Genomic DNA, 21,646 nt, shown 5'->3' with positions numbered 1-21,646 from the left:
TCTGTAGGCAGACAAGGGCAATCAAACATGCCCCAGCATGCAGTCGAACCCAAAGGGGGAATTCAACAGAGACAATGGCTAGCTGAATGGCGATTCATGCCATCGCAATGGACAATGCGGCCAGTAATGGGGCCATCAACACCTGTTAATGGTGCGCTTAAGGACAGTTACAGAGACAGTCAGAGATGATCAACTGGTAATGGACCTTTTGTTTCCAACAATGGGGCCTCCAGCTCATGCTGGAGGTGTGGGGGCAAACACCCAGCCAGAGCTTGCAGGTATCAACAATATAGCTGCAGAAACTGCAACGTCAGCGGTCACTTGGCGCGTATATGCAGGAAGCCTGCAGCCAGGTTGATGTACAAGGAGGACGGGCCCGAGGTAAGCCCTAAAAGGCCAAATGGACACTGGGGGAAATTGCTGGAAGCTGAAGTTCAGCGAGTTCATGTGGAGCACATATCACCGATAATGATGAAAGTGTTCCTCAATGGCATCCCAGTATTAATGGAGCTAGACACGGGGGCCAGCCAGTCCCTGATGAGTATCAAACAGTTCGAAAGGTTGTGGGTGTCCAAGGCCAGGAGGCCAAAATTATTGCCGATTGACGCACAGCTACGGACATATACAAAGGAGATCATTCTGGTGCTAGGCAGCACCACGGTAGTCGTGACCCACAAAGATTCGGAGAACAGGTTGCCACTCTGGATTGTCCCAGGGGACGGTCCCGCACTTCTGGGGAGGAGTTGGCTTGCTGTCATCAACTGGAAATGGTGCGATGTCAATGCAATTTCTTTTGTGGAGTGAGTATCATGCTCACAGGTCCTGGACAAATTTGACTCATTATTTCAACCCGGCATCGGCACTTTCATGGGGGCTACGGTAGTGATTCACAAACCCAGACGCCAGGCTAGTACACCGCAAGGCCAGAGCAGTGCCGTACGTGATGCGGGAAAAGATAGAATGCGAATTGGACCGCCTGCTGAGGGAAGGCATCATCTCGCCAGTCAAATTCAGTGACTGGGCGAGCCCGATCGTGCCGGTGCTCAAGGCGGATGGGTCAGTCAGGATATGTGGTGATTACAAGGCCACCATCAATTGGGTGTCACGCCAAGACCAGTACCCGCTACCGAGAGCGGAGGACCTCTTTGCGACGCTATCCGGTGGCAAACTTTTTTCAAAATTGGATCTGACCTCAGCTTACATGACCCAGGAGCTGGCGAGTGAGTCGAAGAAGGTGACCACCATCACGACACACAAGGGGTTGTTTGATTATAACAGATGTCCGTTCGGGATTCGTTCGGCCGCCGCGATCTTGCAGCGAAATATGGAAAGCCTCCTCAAGTCGATTCCAAGGACAATGGTTTTTCAAGACATCCTCATCACGGGTCGCGATACTGAAGAACACCTCCACAACCTGGAGGAGGTGCTACGCAGACTGAACCGGGTAGGGCTGCAACTGAAAAAGGCGAAGTGCGCCTTCTTAGCTCCAGAGGTCGAATTCCTGGGGAGGAGGGTAGCAGCACACGGGATCAGGCCTACTGCGTCCAAAATGGAAGCGATCCAGAGAGCACCCAGACCCCGTAACATGATGGAGCTGCATTCGTTCCTGGGGCTCCTGAACTATTTTGGTCACTTTCTTCCCAAATTGAGCACGCTGTTAGAGCCGCTATATGTGCTCCTACACAAAGGTCGCGATTGGGTCTGGGGGGACAGCCAGGAAAGGGCTTTTAATAGAGCATGCAATTTGTTATGCTCCAACAAACTGTTAACGTTATATGACCTGTGTAAGAAACTTGTCTTAACGTGCGATGCGTTGTCCTATGGGGTCGGATGTGTGTTGCAGCATGTGAATGCCAATGGTCAGTTACAGCTGGTAGCTTATGCCTCCAGAAGTCTGTCCCAGGCAGAAAGGGGCTACGGGATGGTAGAAAAGGAAGCGCTAGCATGTGTATATGCAGTAAAAAAAAAAATGCACCAGTACCTGTTTGGCAGGAAATTTGAGCTGGAGACAGATCACAAACCCCCAACGTCCCTTTTGGCCGACAACAAGGCCATAAATGCGAATGCATCGGCCCGCATACAGAGGTGGGCACTCACGTTAGCCGCCTATGACTACACAATTCGGCACAGACCGGGCACTGAAAACTGCGCCGATACACTCAGCAGGTTCCCACTGGCCACCACTGATGGGGCAACTGAGCATGATGCTGAGATGGTCATGGCTGTTGAAGCTTTCGAAAGCGAAGGCTCACCTGTGACAGCCTGTCAGATTAAAGTCTGGACAAATAAAGGGCCAGCTACTGTCTTTAGTTAAGAAATGTGTCCTGAATGGGGACTGGGCAGCCACGTACAGGGCATGCCCTGAGGAATTTAAACCGTTTCATAGGCGCAAGGATGAACGCTCGATTCAGGCCGATTGCCTACTGTGGGGAAACCGAGTAGTCATGCCCCAGATGGGCAGAGAGGTGTTTATCAGAGAACTTCACAATGAGCACCCAGGCATTGTCATGATGAAGGCAATTGCCAGGTCACACGTTTGGTGGCCAGGGATAGATGCAGACCTGGAACTTTGTGTTCGCAGATGCAACACGTGTGCTCAGCTGGGCAACGCACCCAGGGAATCCCCCCTTAGCCCCTGGTCCTGGCCCACCAAGCCATGGTCACGTATCCATGTGAACCTCGCAGGTCCTTTCATGCGAAAAATGTTTTTGGTTGTAGTAGACGCCTACTCCAAATGGATCGGGTGTGCCATTTTAAATTCAAGCACATCCTCTGCCACGGTAGAAAGTCTACGGGCAATGTTCGCTACCCATGGTCTTACCGGATGTCTTGGTCAGCGACAATGGCCCATGCTTCACAAGCACTGAATTCCAGGACTTCATGGCAGGCAATGGAATCAACCATGTCAGAACGGCACCGTTCAAGCCGGCCTCAAACGGCCAGGCGGAACGAGCAGTGCAGATAATCAAACAGGGAATGCTCAGAATCCAAGGGGGTTCCCTACAAAGCCGCTTATCATGCCTCCTGTTGGCCAATAGATCCCGACCACACTCGCTCACAGGAGTTCCACCCGCAGAGCTGCTAATAAAAAGGACGCTCAAAACCAGGTTATCCCTTATACCACCCCACCATGAAAGAAATTGTTGAGAGCAGGCGTCAGTCACATTGTGACTACCATGACAGGAATGCGAGGGTGCGATGTATCGATGTCAATGACCCTGTTTTTGTCCTTAATTACACTGCAGGGCCCAAATGGCTCGCAGACACTGTGATTGCCAAAGAGGGGAATAGGGTTTTGGTAGTTAAACTCACCAATGGACAAATCTGCCGCAAACACGTGAATCAAACAAAATGAGGTTCAGCAACCCCATAGAAGAACCAGAGGAAGAACACGACGTAGAATTTACTCCACCACAGGTGACCGAACACCGGAACCAAGTGGAGGAGAGCCCAGTCACTGTGGGCAGTCCGGACTGGCCTGAGGCACCGCAAACAGCAGACACTCAGGCCAGCGCCCAACAACCGGAGCCCCAACTTAGGTGCTCTACAAGGGAGCGTAAACCACCAGAGAGACTTAACCTGTGATCCCAATAAGACTTTTGGGGGGAGGTGCTGTCATGTATTCAACTATCATTGTAATCCATGTATAAGCTGACCTAAGTTGTACACCTTGAGAACATTGACCACAAGGGGGTGAACTTGTGCGAGACACTCCTAACCTGGACTTTCAGGTATAAAAGGCGACGCTCCACCCACCTTCATCACTTGAGGTCTTGGTAATAAAGGTAACTGGTCACAGAGTGACCTTCTCTCAAGTATGGGCCTTGTGTGCATTTATACTGTATAGTAAGGACATATCAGTCATGATGAAAGCCATTGCCAGGTCTCTTGTATGGTGACCTGGAATTGTCTCTGATCTGGAATCATGTGTGCATCAGTGCAACACTTGCATGCAGCTTAGTAAAGCACCAGCAGAATCGCCGCTGAGTCTGTGGTCGTGGCCATCTGAACCATGGTCCAGGATCCACATCGACTTTGCAGGTCACTTCCTGGGAAAGATGTTCTTAGTTGTGGTGGATGCTAATTCCAAGTGGATAGAGTGTACAATCATGTCATCCAGCACATCCACAGCTACCATTGAGATCCTTTGTGTCATGTTTGCTACGCATGGTCTGCCTGATAGCTTTGTAAGCGACAACGGATCTTGTTTCACCAATATGGAGTTTCAAGAGTTCATGAAACTCAATGGTATCAAACATGTGAGGTCAGTATCATTCAAATCCACATCCAATGGACAAGCAGAGCGTGCAGTCCAAACCATCAAGCAGAGTATGAAACGTGTAAGTCAAGGTTCACTGCAAATTCGCTTGTCACGCATATTGCTTAGTTACAGGACAAGACCCCGTACGCTTACCGGCGTCTCCCCTGCTGAACTATTAATGGAGAGGTCTCAAGACCAGACTCTCTCTCGTCCACCCTGACTTGAATAATTGTGTCGAATACAGAAATCAAAGTCAGCAAGGGTGTCATGATCGCTCTACTGTGTCACACGACATTTCGATCAATGATCTTGTGTATGTACTGAATTATGGTCAAGGTCCCAAATGGATCGCCAGGACTGTTACGGCCAAGGAGGATAACAGAATGTTTATCGTTAAGCTCAAAAATGGGCAAACATGCAGGAAACATGTCGATCAGATAAAGCTGCGGCACACGAATGAACTGGAACAGTCTGAGGAAGACACAATCAGTGACCAACCAACCTACCCTCAGTCATCAGAGGACTCCGCTGTCATCAATGAATCTGGTCTTTCAATCACTGATGTGGTCATTGCCACTCCCATCAGATCGGCTACCCAGCCCACAGTCATAACAGACTCAGAACGCTCGCCCAAGGCTGGAGATGAACTGAGACGATCAACTCGGGAGCGGAAAGCCCCAGACCGTCTCAATTTGTAAAAAGACTGTTACTAAAATCTTAAAGGGGGATATTGTTGTGTATGTATGCTTGAGTTTACTAGCCACCAGGTGGCGCCACTGTCTGGTGTCATTGAGCTGTGCGCACGTGTGCGCGGCCCAGGTATAAAAGGCCAGCCATCTTGTAATGTAATCACTTTGGGCCCGAATAAAGTAGAGCCAAGTTTGCACCAGTTCGGAGTTTACAATATTCAGTCTGTTGAGTTATTGCATACACCACACCGGCATGCAGCACTGCACCCAGAGTGCTGCTGCGGTCGTTGGGGCTCAGACATTGCAGGCGCAATAAATGGGGTCTCAGGAGAAGCTCGTGATGTGGAAGGCGAGGCTTCAGGGCTGGAAGATGATGTCAGTTCCCCACCCTCAGGTGCGGTTGACCTGACTACTATAGCACGGGAGGGGTTCCGCACCATGTTGCAATCCCATCGATTGCCGCATGGCTTCGATGGCATCGGCGGTTCGCTCCATCGTGTGATCATACGCAACCTTTCCTCCGACTGCCGCGCTGATCGAGCCATGATGGTTGTGGCTATTGTAGTCATGGTCTTGAGCAGCTCTCGATCTATGTCGACGCTGGCCTGTAACAGACGCACTATGTCCTGGTACACACCTATAGCAACCAACCTTTCCTGCACCAACCTCTGACACTGCGGCAAAGGCGCTGCAACACTGGAGTTTTCTTGCTGCGCACGGCTTGGTCCAGCAGAATCAGAGGAGCCATGGGGGATACAGACTCTGTGGTGGAGGATGTTCCAGCTGGCCCACATGGAGCTGGTGTATCCTCCTCCATCTCCAACTCCAGCTCACCTCCACTGGCTGCCGGATCAGCGGCTCTTCCTCTTCATCATCCTCATCTGGGGAAAACTCCCCTGCTCTTCTTCGAAATCGTGCCATGGGATCTTTTATGTCCATCTGAGAGAGCAGACGGGGCCTTGGTTTTACTGTCTCATCCGAAAGACAGCACCTCTAACAAGGCAGCGCTTCCTCAGCACTGCACTGGAGTGCCAGCCTTGATTTTTGTGTTCAAGTTTCTGGAGTGTGACTTGAACCCATAACTTTCTGCCTCAGAGGCGAGAATGCTACCCACTAAGCCACAAGCGAGATGTAAAGAGGACTTTATAAGAACATAAGAAATAGGAGCTGGAGTAGGCCATACGGCCCCTTAAATGCGCCACCATTTAATACAATCATTGCTGATCCAATCATGGACTCCGGTCCACATCCCTGCCCGCTCGCCATAACCCCTTATTCCCTTATCGGTTAAGAAACTGTCTATCTCTGTCTTAAATTTATTCAATGAACCAATTTCCACAGCTCTCTGAGGCAGCGAATTCCATAGATTTACAACCCTCTGAGAGAAGAAATTCCTCCTTATCTCAGTTTTAAATGGGCGGCCCCTTATTCTAAGATTATGCCCCCTAGTTCTAGTCTCCCATATCAGTGGAAACATCCTCTCTGCATCCACTATGTCAAGCCCCCTCATAATCTTATATGTTTCGATAAGATCACCTCTCATTCTTCTGAATTCCAATGAGTAGAAGCCCAACCTACTCAACCTTTCCTCATAAGTCAACCTCCTCATCTCCAGAATCAACCTAGTGAACCTTCTCTGACTGCCTCCAAAGCAAGTATGTCCTTTGTTAAATATGGAAACCAAAACTGTCGGCAGTATTCCAGGTGTGGCCTCACCAATATCCTGTATAACTGTAGCAAGACTTCCCTGCTTTTATACTCCATTCCTTTTGCAATAATTGCCAAGATTCCCTTGGCCTTCCTGATCACTTGCTGTACCTGCATACTAACCTTTTGTGTTTCATGCACCAGGACCCCCAGGTCCCGCTGTACTGCAGCACTTTGCAATTTTTCTCCATTTAAATAATAACTTGCTCTTCGATTTTTTTTCTGCCAAAGTGCATGACCTCACACTTTCCAACATTATACTCCATCTGCCAAATTGTTGCCCACTCACTTAGTCTATGTCCTTTTGCAGGTTTTTTGTGTCCTCACACATTGCTTTTCCTCCCATCTTTGTATTGTCAGCAAACTTGGCTATGTTACACTCAGTCCCTATATCCAAGTGGTTAATATAGATTGTAAATAGTTGGGGTCCCAGCACTGATCCCTGCAGCACTGCACTAGTTACTGATTGCCAACCCGAGAATGAACCATTTATCCCAACTCTCTGTTTTCTGTTAGTTAGCCAATCCTCTCTCCATGCTAATATATTACCCCTAACCCCGTGAACATTTATCTTGTGCAGTAACCTTTTATGTGCCACTTTGTCAAATACCTTCTGGAAGTCCAAATACATCACATCCACTGGTTCCCCTTTATCCACCCTGTTCGTTACATCCTCAAAGAATTCCAGCAAATTTTTTAAACATGATTTCCCTTCATAAATCCATGCTGACTCTCCCTGATTGAATTATGCTTTTCCAATTGTTCCGCTACTGCTTCTTTAATAATGAAATCCAACATTTTCCCAACCACAGATGTTAGGCTAACTGGTCTATAGTTTCCTGCTTTTTGTCTTCCTCCTTTTTTAAATCGGGGCATTACATTTGCAGTTTTCCAATCTACTGGGACCGCCCCAAATCCAGGAAATTTTGGTAAATTAAAACCAATGCATCCACACTCCCTGCAGCTACTTCTCTTAAGACCCTAGGATGCAAGCCATCAGGTCCAGGGGATTTATCCGCCTTTAGCCCCATTATCTTACTGAGTACCACCTCCTTAGTGATGTGTTAAGTTCCTCCCCCGCTATAGCCCCTTGACTATCCACTGTTGGAATATTGTTAGTGTCCTCTACCGTAAAGACTGATACAAAATATTTGTTCAGAGTTTCTGCCAATCTTTGACAGTCCTGGTGTCTTCATTAAAAAATTTCCTGCACTGCAGCCTTGTCCTGGAAATTATGCTGCTGGCATTGAGCTGCTCAGGCACTGCTCTTCATATGTCTGTTGACTGATTTGGTGTGTCACCTGTCTCTCATCTAAAGGAAAGAGGATCTCCTTCCTCCTTCCTGGTCTTCAATTGTTCAACTTGCACCTCCATGCACGTCCACGTTTAAAACGACAGTCGCTTTTTTCAGCCAAAAAGTGATAACCATTATACATTTGCATTTAATGTCAATTTCAAAGTTGACGGTTATAGCTCCGTTTATTTTGAGCAGAAAACGTTGTGCTTACTTACTAATATGCACCTCATTAAGATTTCACTTTCATTAAATCCACCTTCATATCTAGTTTGGCATACTCTGGCGTGTTGCACATATTGCACTATGATCTTCTATCCTAATTTACATTCCCACTGCTTTTACACTGCCAGTCATTGACACTGAAAAGGCAACAGTTTTTTTCTAAAGGAGTCTTTCCAATTTCTGCTCTACCAGCCTTCATTAGGGTTTGGTGCGATGTGGGACGAATTGTCTTGTACAAATGGATACCCCTGATGTAATATAATTGCCGGTATAACGCCTGAATCAAGTATACTTTCTCTCTCTCTCTCTCTCTCTCTTGCCCTATAACCAGCGGCCCACAGCTCTCTGACCTCCAGCCTCTTCAATGGGAGCAGATCAGATAGTGGCAAAAAGCTTTTGCGTCTGCGACAGTGACTGGATATGTCCGGATAAAAAAATTGTGGAAATCCCAACTTTGCAAGTAGAACAAACGCTGTGAGTGGCTTGTTACAGAGGGAGAGAAAATAAACTTCCTTCTGGCATTATACCAGCCATCGCCTATAGTGGGCAAATCACATTTGCACGAATGAGCCCGCTACAAGCAGTGAGGACTGTATCATCGAAACATGAGGTGTCTTGGCTGTTGTCACTGTGCTTTCGGCCTCACAAACGCTTTGTTCACTCACCAATGGAAACTCCACTTCCGTTTAAGAGCTACAGGCCGGTTTTAAGAAGTGGCAGGTCAACCCCCCTGCACCCCCCCTCCTCCCCCCACCCATCTCCAATTGTTACAGTTCCTTTTGTTCTCTGTTTCAGGCATCCTTCAGAACCATGCCAGGAAATACAACCTGCCGATTGATGAACTTAGCTTTCATTTTAATGTTATTCCTGTGTACCGGGATGCGGCAGAAGTAGCAGAAGCTTTAAGAACCTTAAAGTTTGGAGACAGTCTCCCGATGGACGCATTGGTAATTTCAGCCTTACAGTTGAGAAATGTTCTAGAATTTTTGGATACAATCCACCCAGTAATGGAGCGCAACTACTTAAGATTACTGATGTAATGTTGCGGTTCAGACTTTTGTTGTTATAAAGAAACTTACGTCTTTTAAGATGATATGGAGTTGAATCAGCAACAAAAAATATTCATTAAAAAAATCTATTAAATTGTAGTATCAGGTATCCCCCCAAAAGTAAAACTAATTGGACTCTGGATTAATACCTTTTGCCAAGCTCAAAATTAGATATTGGTTGGGTTAATGTAGGATCATGACTTAATTTCTGAGATTTGTTATGTTGATGAAAATTTGTGAGAATGCTTATTAACCTCAACAATTAATGTTTCCACATCAACAGAATTAATGAAAAAAGTTAACCAATGCCCTATCTTCAACCCACATTCCTGTCCAGTGAGGCTTTGTGTCAGGTGTGCTACCTCATTGAATTTGCCCTGTTTATAAAAAAAAGGCTTTTGTGCCTAGTTTACCTCTTAGAAATATCTAATGTCCTGCTCAAAACACCAACCTCAAACTGGATGGATAGCAGATTGTCTTTAAACAAACAGTGGGGGAAGATTTCCTCTCTGCACTAAGTGTAGAAAAATTATCAATGTGCTTATAAAGAATGGTTTTCTAAGTTTCTACTAAGTCAAGGAGAAATAAATCTTCACCTAGTATTCCTTGATTGGTAGCAGAGTTGCTAAATGCATGTCAGTGACAAATATTATGAAAAAAATAATTTTCTACTTGTTTTAAATTTCAAGCAGGTATCTCAACTGCCCTGGCATTTGCAATATGAGTGGGCTTAGCTTGACTGCATTTGTGCAGTTATACCCACACACAGCTAGCTCATGGGACAGTAACTGCAAATGGGTTTCTCCCATTTTATCTAGTTAAAGTTTGCACTAAAGATAAAAGGGTAAAATCTCTGTCGGGGTTCCTAGGAAGGTGCAACATAGACACCGGATTTTATAAAAACTATTGCATCCTACAAAAATAATGGATAAATTGTCGACTGCTCAGCATGAAAGAGAATAATAAAGTACAAATTCTAACAAAAATTCTTTCACCTGAGAGAAGTAAGATGGAATAGTACTAGCAGGCCATGTATTGTATCGAGGAGAGAAGTCAATTGAAGCACTTGATTATATTTCCACAATGCATAAAACAAATTCAACAGGCTGTGTAAAAGATGTATTTAATGAAATCACAGCTAATTGCTCAATTTTTGTCGTAAAAACGCATTAAAAATAGTGCACTAAGAAATTTTCCACTGAAATCCATAATACAAGAACCAATTTTAGAATCATCGAAACATCAATTTTACTCGAAAGCTTATCAGCACGAGAAATTGAACCTCCACCAGAATGAATAAATATTTTGCATCATTTAAGTAAAACATTATCTTTTCCAGAGAGCCTAAAAAAGATTTTGTCACCTCATTAAAGAGTTTCCATGCAAGCTCAGTTTCTGGGGCAGTTGTGTGTTTGAGACCCACAATAGGACTCGAGCACATAATCCAGGCCGACACTCCAATACAATGCTGGAGATGCGCTGCATTGTCAGAGTGCTATCTTTTGAATGCAACATTAAACTTAAATCCTGTTTGCCCAATCTGGTGGTCTAGGTGGACATTAATGATCCCATAGCACTATTTGAAGAAGAGTAGATGTCTCCAGATATCCTGCCTATCTCTCAACTAATGCCACAAAAAAAAATTTCAGCTGGTCATCACTGCTCACTGCTGTTGTTGGAATATGGTACCTTGGTTGTCAGTCCACCTGCAGCAGAGACTATTTCTAAAGTTTTATAAAAATGCAATTGTTTTATTTTTATTCTTGTCCCCTTTTTCAAAATTAAGATAAGGAGAATAAACTTGTAGCCTCATTGCTGACACAATGATGACATTGCTTCTCCATTCACAAGTATGATAAAAAGGTCCTATGAGACCCAATACAATTATGACATTGTAAGGCACATCAGTTTAAGATATTTTTCTGCAAAGTGACTATCTATGGAAATCTATTGATTGGAGAATAGCCCACAATGCAGAAAAGGCTTGGGAAGTTTCCCACATGTCTATAAATATAATTTGTAAAAAATAAAGCACAAATTGCTTTTTAAAAAAAATAAACTATTTTGTGAGAAAGAATCATAGTTGTGTCAAAAATAATGTTTTGTCACCATATATATGGGGCTCAAATTTGGCCAGGAGTTGCTCTTTTTTTTTGGAGCAACTTGATTTTTCTGGTGTATCTTAAAAATCCCCATTCTGCACATTTAATTTGCGCCAGTGTAAGTGAGTTCGTTAGGATTAGTTTTGTTTTTTTTTCAAAAGGGGGCATTACCAGCCACCTATGCCTGTTTTGGCCATTTAAGCCAGTTTGGACAGCTAATAGTTGCTCCAAACTAACTTAGGCCAGCGTATGTGGCCACTTGTGGCCGCACAGAAAACCCTTGTGGAGAGTTAAGAAATCAGCACAGGCCTCCAAATTACAGTGTTATGATAGGAATGCTAATTTTGTTTTAAAATCCCAAGTAGCGAGACTGAACAGGGTGTAGGTGCTATCTGAGTATGGAGTTTTTACAAGAATCAAAATGATCTTGTAATGAAAGCTGAAGTATAGGGGCCACTGAAGCAAGTGAAGGGTTTTCTTTGTAAATAATAGATCAAGAGCACCAACGCTCTCGCCGAATGGATTCGTGTGCAGCATCACACCAAATTGGATTTTGACTTCTGCAGCACCAAACAATTGCCCTGACTAGGTTTAGAAATTTAAAACATTAGACTTAACAAAAAAAGCATGTCAAAATGTAAACTTAAATTTTGGTGTTCAGCATTGTGCAGTGTGACTCTGATAATTAGTAATATTTTATTACTAATGCTGTAGTGGGTGAGCTGTAAGATACTGCAGATAGGGAATTTTTAATAAAGATAGCTAGATATTAAAGTACTGGAAAATCTTTGAAGATTCTTTCTTCACCTCGCCCCCCCCCCCTGATCAAAACTCTTTCCCTCCCCCCTATCAAAACTCTTCTCTTTCCCTCCCCCCGCCGATCAAAACTCTTCCCCCCCTACCAACCTGTTTCTTGTAGCCCTCAGTGCGGGAAGGCAGCGGCCAGCCTGTGCGGCAGGCCACTTGGGGTGGGATATGTTGGGCCCCACGCTGCAGGAATCATCATCACAATCATGGGAGGAGCTACTGCGCATGCACGAACGCTCTACTGCGCATGCGGACAGCTGCCAGCACTGTTTTCGGCGCAGGGCTGTAACTCCGCCCCCCCACTCCATGAGAAATGCCGCGCCAGGACCCGGGACACACAGCAGAGCGGCCAGAATTCTTAGTAAGTTTTTTGCCACCATTTTGAGCGCACAAAATTGGTGCATCTAGGTAGAGTGCGCCGGAAAAAGGGATTGGGGAAATTTGGGCCCGTGATCTTTAATCTTTTATCTATTGTGCATCTCTGTTTTCTCTTTCCACAAGTTAACTTCCCCTAAAGATGGTGTGCTAGTCCATGGAATGTTTACGGATGCTTTTCGCTGGGATGATAAACACAAGGTGATAGAAGATGCCTTTCCCAAAGTGATGAATTCTGTTTTACCTGTTGTGCACTTTGAGCCTTCACAGAACTATGAACCAAGTCCATCGCTGTATCATGCACCGCTTTACAAAACAGGGGCCAGAGCAGGAACCCTCTCAACAACAGGTATTATACTCAAGTTAGCACAAAGGGAATTCATCATGATATGTATATTTGAACCCTAATTGCTCAGGAATGGGACGGCACAGTCGGTCAGCACAAAGGCCTTTCACCTCCAAGGCATGTTCAAATTTAGTGCAAATCAGTGTCTGTTGGCTTTAAAAGTTCTCATGAAATGATTTGGGGACAATCTCAACCCAGTTCTTAGTGGGCTTGGGCTCATGAGCACACAACTGTACCTAATCTGGCAATCTCATATGGAGAGCCAGCAGGCTAGCTTGTGTGGGAAATAGAAAAAATGCTTTACCGAAGCACTAGAGGGAGCTTTACACTATAACCAATAGTGCCATGCCTGATCTGGACGTGCTTGATGGGTGACATGGCAAGAATTTGTGTTTGACAAATGTGTTGATGAAAGTTTGCTTAATTTGGTGCTTATAGCTAAATCATTTACTGCCAGGTTCCTTGACCTTTAACTTTTTTTTCAATAAGTCTTTTGAAGTCATTGCTTCCTAGCAGCATCAATTTGTGTTTAAAAAATGATCTTAATTAATACATTTACAGAGTTTTGTTGACTATTTTACTTCATTAGATTTAGTACAAGCATAATGTAAACCTTCAACTTTGGACAGGAAAGTAACAATATATTCTTACCTCCAATACTAGTTGCTGCATATAAAGTTGCACCAGCATGTATGTCAGGCATCACAGTTTGGGGATCACATATGTAAATGTTTGTTTCAAACGTGCACATGATTTCTGAATATGAAATTTGAACCAAATAGCAACACATCACAACTGAAGAGGTAGGGATTGTATCACTTAAAAATGAGCAAAGCAGCTAAATGAAAACTATCAGTGAGCAACAAACACACAATGCAGAGCAAACACATTTTTTATTGGTTTCAAAGTTACAAATCCCAAACTGGCAAGTAGCAGAGAGGAATCAATCAAATCACTACAAAAAATTATGAGGTTGGTTTGAGCCGCCGACTTGAATTTCTCCCCAGTTACCAGTAAAAGTATCATTTATAACATGAAACATCCATAAAAATTAATCAGTTATGAATATAATACTTAATGCTACTCAGGAATACCTGTGCAGTTGTATAAATTGCTGGAAAATGTTTTATCAGAGAAGCCTTTTGTTGGAATTTACATTGAATTACATAGAACATACAGCACAGAAACAGGCCATTCGGTCCAACTAGTCCATGTTGGAGTACATAGCTGGAGCTTGAAATATTGAGCTGGGCTTTGCTGACTCCCTATTTTGCAAATGCCTTAGTTCTTTCTGATTGGCTACAGTTTATATCAATCCAAGCAAGCCTCTGCCCATTTCACTTTTGATTCCAAAATATAGTTAAATATCCAACCCTTCAGATTCCAATGAACACTATTACCAGGAAAACTAGCCATTCACAGAGGGTGCTTGGACTTGCTGTTTGTAAGCTCCATCCCTCCCTTGTTCAGTAATGGAAAAGTCTGGAGGTCTGTGAGGTAACTGAATTTTTTGTGTTAAAAACCTGAAGACAAAGGAAACCATGAACATTGTGGGAAATTGTGTAAATAACTGTACAGAAAGGTTTGCTTACTTATCCAGTTACTTATCCATGATTAGTTACCGTTCTAGTGACAGACATCGCCCACTCCCCTAGTCAGTCTGTGCATCTGCCTCAGTAATGCTACTTTGAACTGATTTTTACTCTGAAGGTGCAGTCCCAGGTACTTGGATCCCTCGGTTCCTGTGTATTCTTACTGAATCTGATCAACAACTAAACTGGCCTAAATTTCCTCGGGGATTCTGTTGGGATTCCGCAGGACTCCCACTGTAACTCCAGTAGATAATTGATGGAACCCACTGAAAAATGGTAGGGACACAGTTGCTCCCAGTCTCTGCAATACCGGGATTTTATAGCAAGCCTTATAAGGGGTAGAAAGTCTACTTGACCCTTACAAGACAAACGGAGCTGGGGACAAGGACTCCATATGTCAGGAATTCCCACATTTCCAGTTCATTTAGAACCCAGCGTCATACTGGAGGCCAGTCTGCCCAGTGAGACGAGACATACCAGTCTTTAGATTAGCATAAGTTGCTATAGACATAGCTAAACGATCCCACTAGAAACATAGAAACATAGAAAATAGGTGCAGGAGTAGGCCATTTGGCCCTTCGAGCCTGCACCACCATTCAATAAGATCATGGGTGATCATTCACCTTCGTATCCCTTTCCTGCTTTCTCTCCACTACCAACGGATCAGATCAAAGCTCTGCAATTCATCCACATCCAATCATGAATGGTGGTGGGCAGTTAAACAACTAACAGGAGGAAGAGGCACCATGAACATCCCCATGATGGCGGAGCCCAGTACATGAGTGCAAAAGACAAGGCTGAAGCATTTGCAACCATCTTCAGCCAGAAGTGCCAAGTGGATGATCCATATCGATCTCCTCCTGAGTCCCCACTATCACAGAATTCATCCAATTCGATTCACTCCACGCGATATCAAGAAAAGGCTGAACGCGTTGGATACAGCAAAGGCTATGGGCCCCGACAACATCCCGGCTGTAGCGCTGAAGACTTGTGCTCCAGAACTAGCCGCGCATCTAGCCAAGCTGTTCCACTACAGTTACGACACTGGATTCTACACGACAAAGTGGAAAATTGCCCAGTTCAACACTGGAGTAGAATTCCTCTTTGTCCTTGTCTTAAGCTGGGGCGTACGCGCTGAAGACTGTAGTGCACTGGTTCTGGGCTAGGGCGAGCCGAAGTCTCGAGACGTTTGTTTATCCTGCAAGGGGAGTCTCTGAGACCGCCCAGTAGCTTGTTTTTTTACAGCGAAGCCTACCCAATGGAGGCGGTGTTCTATTTCTGGTTTGCCTTTCCAAAAGAAGATGCAGTCACCACCTTGTTCTTTGAGCTGGCCTTCCCCTGCCCGCCGGGTGTCGCTTAGGGCGGCAATGTCTTTGTCGAAGTGCCTGAGTTCCTGAGCAACGATAGCGGTGCTGCGTTCCGGTCTGTTGCTATTGGGGTTTTCCATGGGGGTCCTGACGTTCCAGGTTCCAAACTTTATCTTAAAGTGTGGAAGGTGCCTGTGTGTGAATTATTTTAACATGGGGTTACCGTTGCACACTACCTACCACATGGGCTTGACAGAGCAAGGGGACCAAGACGACTGGAGACCAGGCTCTGCTGTATGAGCCTAGTTCATACACACACGCATACTCCTACTGTTCTCCTTCCTCCTTTGCACAGGAATTCTCTCCTTGAGATTCAAAGTGTAGTCCTCACAGCACCTCGCTGTTGACCCGTGCTGTTCCTTTCCTGGGACATTCTTTAGCCTCGACCTCGCCACTCCTGGGCTCCTGACCTCCTCTCCTCCCATTCTAGGCCCCGACCTTCAACTCCTCCTGGACCTTGACCTCCGTCTCCTCCGGGACTCCAAGCTCCGACTCCTCCTGGGCCCTGACCTCCGAGCTCCGACGACTCCTTGGCCGCGACCTCCGTCTCCTCCTTGGCCGCGACCTCCGTCTCCTCCTTGGCCGCGACCTCCGTCTCCTCCTGGGCCGCGACCTCCGTCTCTTCCTGGGCCACGACCTCCGTCTCCTCATGGGCCCTGACCTCCGTCTCCTCCTGGGCCACGACCTCCGTCTCCTCCTGGGCCCCGACCTCCGTCTCCTCCTGGGCTCCGACCTCCGACTCCTCCTGGGCCCCGACATCCGACTCCTCCTGGGCTCCGAGCTCCAACTACGCCTGGGCCACGGCCTCCGACTACTCCTGGACCTCAGCCTCCGTCTCCTCCTGGGCTCTGACCTCCGACGTCCGACTACTCCTGGGTCATGATCTCCATCTCTTCCTGGGCCACAACCCCCAACTACTCGTGGGCCCTGACCCCCAACTTCTCGTGGGCCCCGACCTAGGACTCCTCCCTGGGCCCTGACCTCTGACCTCCGAATCTCCCTGGGCCCTGACCTCCGAATCTCCCTGGGCCCTGACCTCCGACCTCCGACTCTTCTTGGGCCACGACCTTTGACTCCTCCCTGGACCCCGACCTCTGACCCTCCCTGGGCCCCGACCTCCGACTCCTCCTGGACCTCAGCCTCCGTTTCCTCCTGGGCTCTGACCTCTGACTACTTCTGGGCCACGACCTCCGACTACTCCTGAACCATGACCTCCATCTCCTCCCTGGGCCCCGACCTCCGACTCCTTCTGGACCTCAGCCTCTGTCTCCTCCTGGGCTCTGACCTCCGACCTCCGACTACTCCTGGGTCACGACCTCCATCTCTTCCTGGGCCCCGACCCCCAACTTCTCGTGGGCCCCGACCTAGGACTCCTCCCTGGGCCCTGACCTCTGACCTCCGAATCTCCCTGGGCCCTGACCTCCGACCTCCGACTCTTCCTGGGCCACGACCTTTGACTCCTCCCTGGGCCCCGACCTCTGACCCTCCCTAGGCCCCGACCTCCGATTCCTCCCTGGACCTCAGCCTCCGTCTCCTCCTGGGCTCTGACCTCCGACTATTCCTGGGCCATGACCTCTGACTACTCCTGGGCCATGACCTCCATCTCCTCCTGGGCCCTGACCCCCAACTTCTCGTGGGCCCCGACCTCTGACGACTCCTGGGCCCCACCCTCCGACTCCTCCTGGGCACCGACCTCTGACTCCTCCTGGACCCCGACCCCTCCACTGGACTCGGCCTTGCTCCACGACACCCCACCAATCCACTCCTTGGGCTCTGGTAACGTCGATGTAGTCGCCCTCATCATTGCTTTTGTCACCCTCCCGGGACAGCTCCTGCTACTCCCTTTGGTGGCTGGCTCCTGTCCTTTATCCCTGCAGCCAGTGCTGGTGTTCCTTCCCAGGTTGGGTTGGTTATACCTAAGCACAAAGGAAGATGGTTGTGGTTGTTGGAGACCAAGAATCTCAGCTCCAGCTGCTGGAGTTCCTCAGGGCACTGTCTGAGGCCCAACCACCTTCAGCTGCTTCATCAATGACCTTCGCTCTGTCATAAGTTCAGAGGTAGGGATGTTTGCTAATGATTGCTCAGTTCCATTCGCAACTCCCAGATAATGAAGCAATCTGTGCCCACATGCAGCAAGACCTGGATGATATTCAGGCTTTGATTACAAGTGCCAGACAATGACCATCTCCAACAAGAGAGAGTCTAGCCACCTCCCCTTCACATCAACGGGGTTACCATTGCCAAATCCCCCACCATCAACATGCTGGGGATCACCATTGACCAGAAACTTAACTGGACCAGCCACATAAATACTGTGGCTACAAGAGCAGGTCAGGAGTTGGATATTCTGTGGCGAGTGACTCACCTCCTGACTGCCCAAAGCTGTTTTACCATCTTCAAGGTACAAGTCAGGAGTGTGATGGAATACTCTCTACTTGCCTGGATGAGTGCAGCTCAAGAAGCTCGACACCATCCAGGACAGAGCAGCCCACTTGATTGGCACCCCATCCACCACCTTAAACATTCACTCCCTCCACCACCAGCACACCGTGGCTGCAGTGTGTACCATCAACAAGATGGACTGCAGCAACTCACCAAGGCTTCTTCAGTAACACCTCCCAAACCCGCAACATCTACCACGTAGAAAGTCAAGGGCATCAGGCGCATGGGAGCGCCGTCACTTGCAAGTTCCCCTCCAAGTCACACACCATCCTAACTTGGAAATATATTGTTCCTGCATCGTCGCTGGGTCAAAATTCTGAATTCCCTTCCGAACAGCATTGTGGGAGTACTTTCATCACGCGGACTGCAGCGGTTCAAGATGGCGGCTCACCACCACCTTCTCAAGGGCAATTGGGGATGGGCAATAAATACTGCTGCCCATGTCCCATGAATGATAAAAAAATGTGTTCCCCCGGCAAGTAGTCTGGAGCGCAGAAGAATCAAATTTTGAAATAACATTTTCTTGATCTACCCACTTACATAGCGAGCCAATAGAAACATGGCTGAGGTTTGGGGGAAGTTTGACGACTTATCAAATCCTCCCCCAAATGGCAAGCAAGATTTTCCGTCTGCATGGACAGTCAGGTGCCAGAGATGTGGCCGCTATGGCATGGTCATCCACCACCTCCATCAGATTAGGTGCCCTCCCACTGACCCTAAAACTCCAATAGGGTAAATACTGGCAGATACCTGCGAGCCTGATCCCTGTTTAATCACTGGAGATGCGGCTCTTGGAATTTTGAGATCTTTGCCTCTTTGCCCCCATCCCCTACGCTACTTTTAAAAACAAAAGAATTATGCAGAGATCTCGCTGAGGAAAAAACTGAGTGGGGAGGGGGCATCGAGAATGACTTGGATGGAGTGGTTAGGTACCACCTTGAGTGCTCATTCACCTACCCACCACATTGCTGTGTCACTTACTAGATGTCTCAGGGCAAGTGCTGCCCACCTAAAGTGCTTTCCAGCTTGCTCATTAATGGCTCCTGGCTCACTCAGTTGAAAGCTTTCTCATCCATCTACGTTTCTCTGGGACAGCTGCGAATCCAGCACTTCCTGGAATAGGAGAGTTTGTGGGTTGGTACTTGGGACGGGGTCCCCTATTGGTACACGGCTGGTAGGGTAGTCTGCAATCCTGGTGTCAGCCTGCCTTTTTCTTCCACCACACTCCCGGGTCACTGGAGACTTCTCCACTTTCCCGGATTTTCCATGGTTCTATTCTTTTATTTTACTCTGCTATTTTGCTGCATCCATTTGAAAAAAAAATCTTCTTGGTCCCTGATACATCTCTTTTTTCTCTAATCACTCTCCTTATTGTCTCCCTGTCTTGCAGCATTATCACTTCTGTCTTTTAATCATCTCCTTTCCTCCAGACAATCGTCGACCATTAATTATTTTTTCTTCTACCCAATTTTCCCTGTTTCTGTTCCTCCTTGGAAGCTGTTCACCTGTAACATCTGCCAGGTTTGATGAAAGGTCATCAACCTGGAACATTAAACTAACCTACCTCTCACAACAGATGCTGCCTGACCTGCTGAGTGTTTGCAGCATTTTATGCTTTTATTTCGGGGCAAAATTTGGCAATGCCCCATTTGGGGGCAGTAACTGAGGCGAAGCGGGCCTTCCTGCGCCCGCCCTGACGGCGAAATTGGGATTACCACAATGTCGGGCGCTCCAGTTCCTTTCAGGGCTGGACCATGGTGGTAAGCATGCAAATTTTCCAGCGCTACGTGGATTGCCGTGGAGTGCTGGCAGGAGCACAGGGCCCTCTCATTCTGTTAAAGGGGAGTGCCCGCTGCGAGTTCTGCAGTGGGGCAAGGGGCCACCACTTCTCCACCAGGGATGCGGGGTGCCGTAGCCGCAGCCCGGCACAGAAATGGAGTGCCGGGCTGCAACATCGCAGCACGGACATTGCAAAATGGGCAACGAAAAGCCCAGCCGGTAAGTCAGCCGAACAAAAAAAAAAATGGCGCCGCGCACCTCCCCTTTATTTTTCGACCCATGAACAGAGTGTGGCCGGTTCATGACCCACAAGGCTGGCGCTGACATCGCCCGCAGCGGCCTCATGGGCGATACCCAATTTCTGCCGCGGGGTGAAAACGAGTCTCTGCATACGCTGATGACGTCATCATCGCCGGCGCTACCGGTGGGAGCGGGGCACTAACTCCCGTGCGGTGGTGCCCCCGCCCGGGTGAGAAATTGTTTGCGCCTCGTTAGTGCCCCCGGCGCAGACTATGCAAATTTCTCCTCCTCAGATTTCCAGCATCCACAGTATTTCGCTTTTTGTTCCTGATTTTTCATTACTTTCTTTAAGTGATTTCACAGCTGTAATCTAATTGTGGTTGACAGTTTGAAACTATTGGAGCTTTTTGGCTGTTGTGGTTGATAATACCTAACTGCCAGATTAGATTACATCCTTGAAATCACTGGCAGTAATACAATATCCTCTACATTCTGAGCAAGTGAGGGTTTTGGTGATTGTAGTTCAGTATAACAAAATGTGCATTTCTGTTTGTGTGATTGCAGGTCATTCTACAAATTTTGTTGTAACCGTGCTATTGCCATCCAAAAGACACAGCGACTATTGGATCGCCAAAGGATCTGCTTTGCTTTGTCAATTGCATGAGTAAATCTTTGCACAGCTGTGCAAGCCAGGTCACTTATGTCTATAATAATATGTCTGGAAAATGCCATAGTAATGAACCAGAGGGATGGCGTCTTTGACTAAGATTTGAACTGCATCATTATTTTGGATAAACTTCTGCATACCTTTCAGCTCCTATTTTACATTTATTCTCCGACTGCAATTGTACCTACGTGAGTTTTCTTATATACCTGATTTTTAAAAAATACATCATTATATCCTTGAACCTGAATACTGATTCAATGTATCTAAACTTTTAATTTGCATTGCTAAGTTTCATTAAATGCATTTTTCCTTGCTTAAAAACATTGGGTAAAATACTGTAATAATCTGATTTGCCTTATTAATGAAATGCCAATGTATTTCTAATAATCAAATAAATATGATTTTGCTGAAGCAGATTTTATTTAATACAGAACTGTTTTAAATGTAAAGATACAAATACATTTATTCTTTCAAGTTGGGAGTTAACTATAGTTGTGTCAAGAAACTCGGTATGGAAAATTTATGTCATCCTCTCTTCCCCATATTATCCATTTCATGAATTACAGCCTGCTTTTGAAGTAGATTCACGTACACCATTCACTACACTTCAGATGGCTCACTAATGCAGCTATTTCATTATGAATTGCCTCAAGACGCCTGCCTTCTGGAGAGTTGTTGGATTGTTTGGTGAGGTTTCTACTGAC

General features: G+C 46.7%; 1 protein-coding gene across 2 annotated transcripts in view; it reads left to right on the top strand.

Annotated features, from left to right (window-relative positions):
- dnah6 (dynein, axonemal, heavy chain 6) overlaps nucleotides 1–21,183 on the top strand; it is a 669,683-nt gene extending 648,500 nt beyond the window's left edge. For both annotated transcript variants that reach the window (XM_070888374.1, XM_070888373.1), the window contains 3 exons: nucleotides 8,972–9,123; nucleotides 12,636–12,858; nucleotides 20,840–21,183. In XM_070888374.1, the coding sequence (XP_070744475.1) occupies nucleotides 8,972–9,123; nucleotides 12,636–12,858; nucleotides 20,840–20,943 (479 nt within the window). In that variant the 3' untranslated portion in view covers nucleotides 20,944–21,183. The remainder of the gene's footprint in view (nucleotides 1–8,971; nucleotides 9,124–12,635; nucleotides 12,859–20,839) is intronic.
- The last annotated feature ends 463 nt before the right edge of the window (nucleotides 21,184–21,646 follow it).

This window comes from Pristiophorus japonicus, chromosome 1 (genome assembly GCF_044704955.1).
Source record: "Pristiophorus japonicus isolate sPriJap1 chromosome 1, sPriJap1.hap1, whole genome shotgun sequence".
NCBI lineage: Eukaryota > Metazoa > Chordata > Chondrichthyes > Pristiophoridae > Pristiophorus > Pristiophorus japonicus.
The sequence above is the reverse complement of the archived record's forward strand: the minus strand, read 5'-3'. Positions and strand labels throughout refer to the sequence as shown.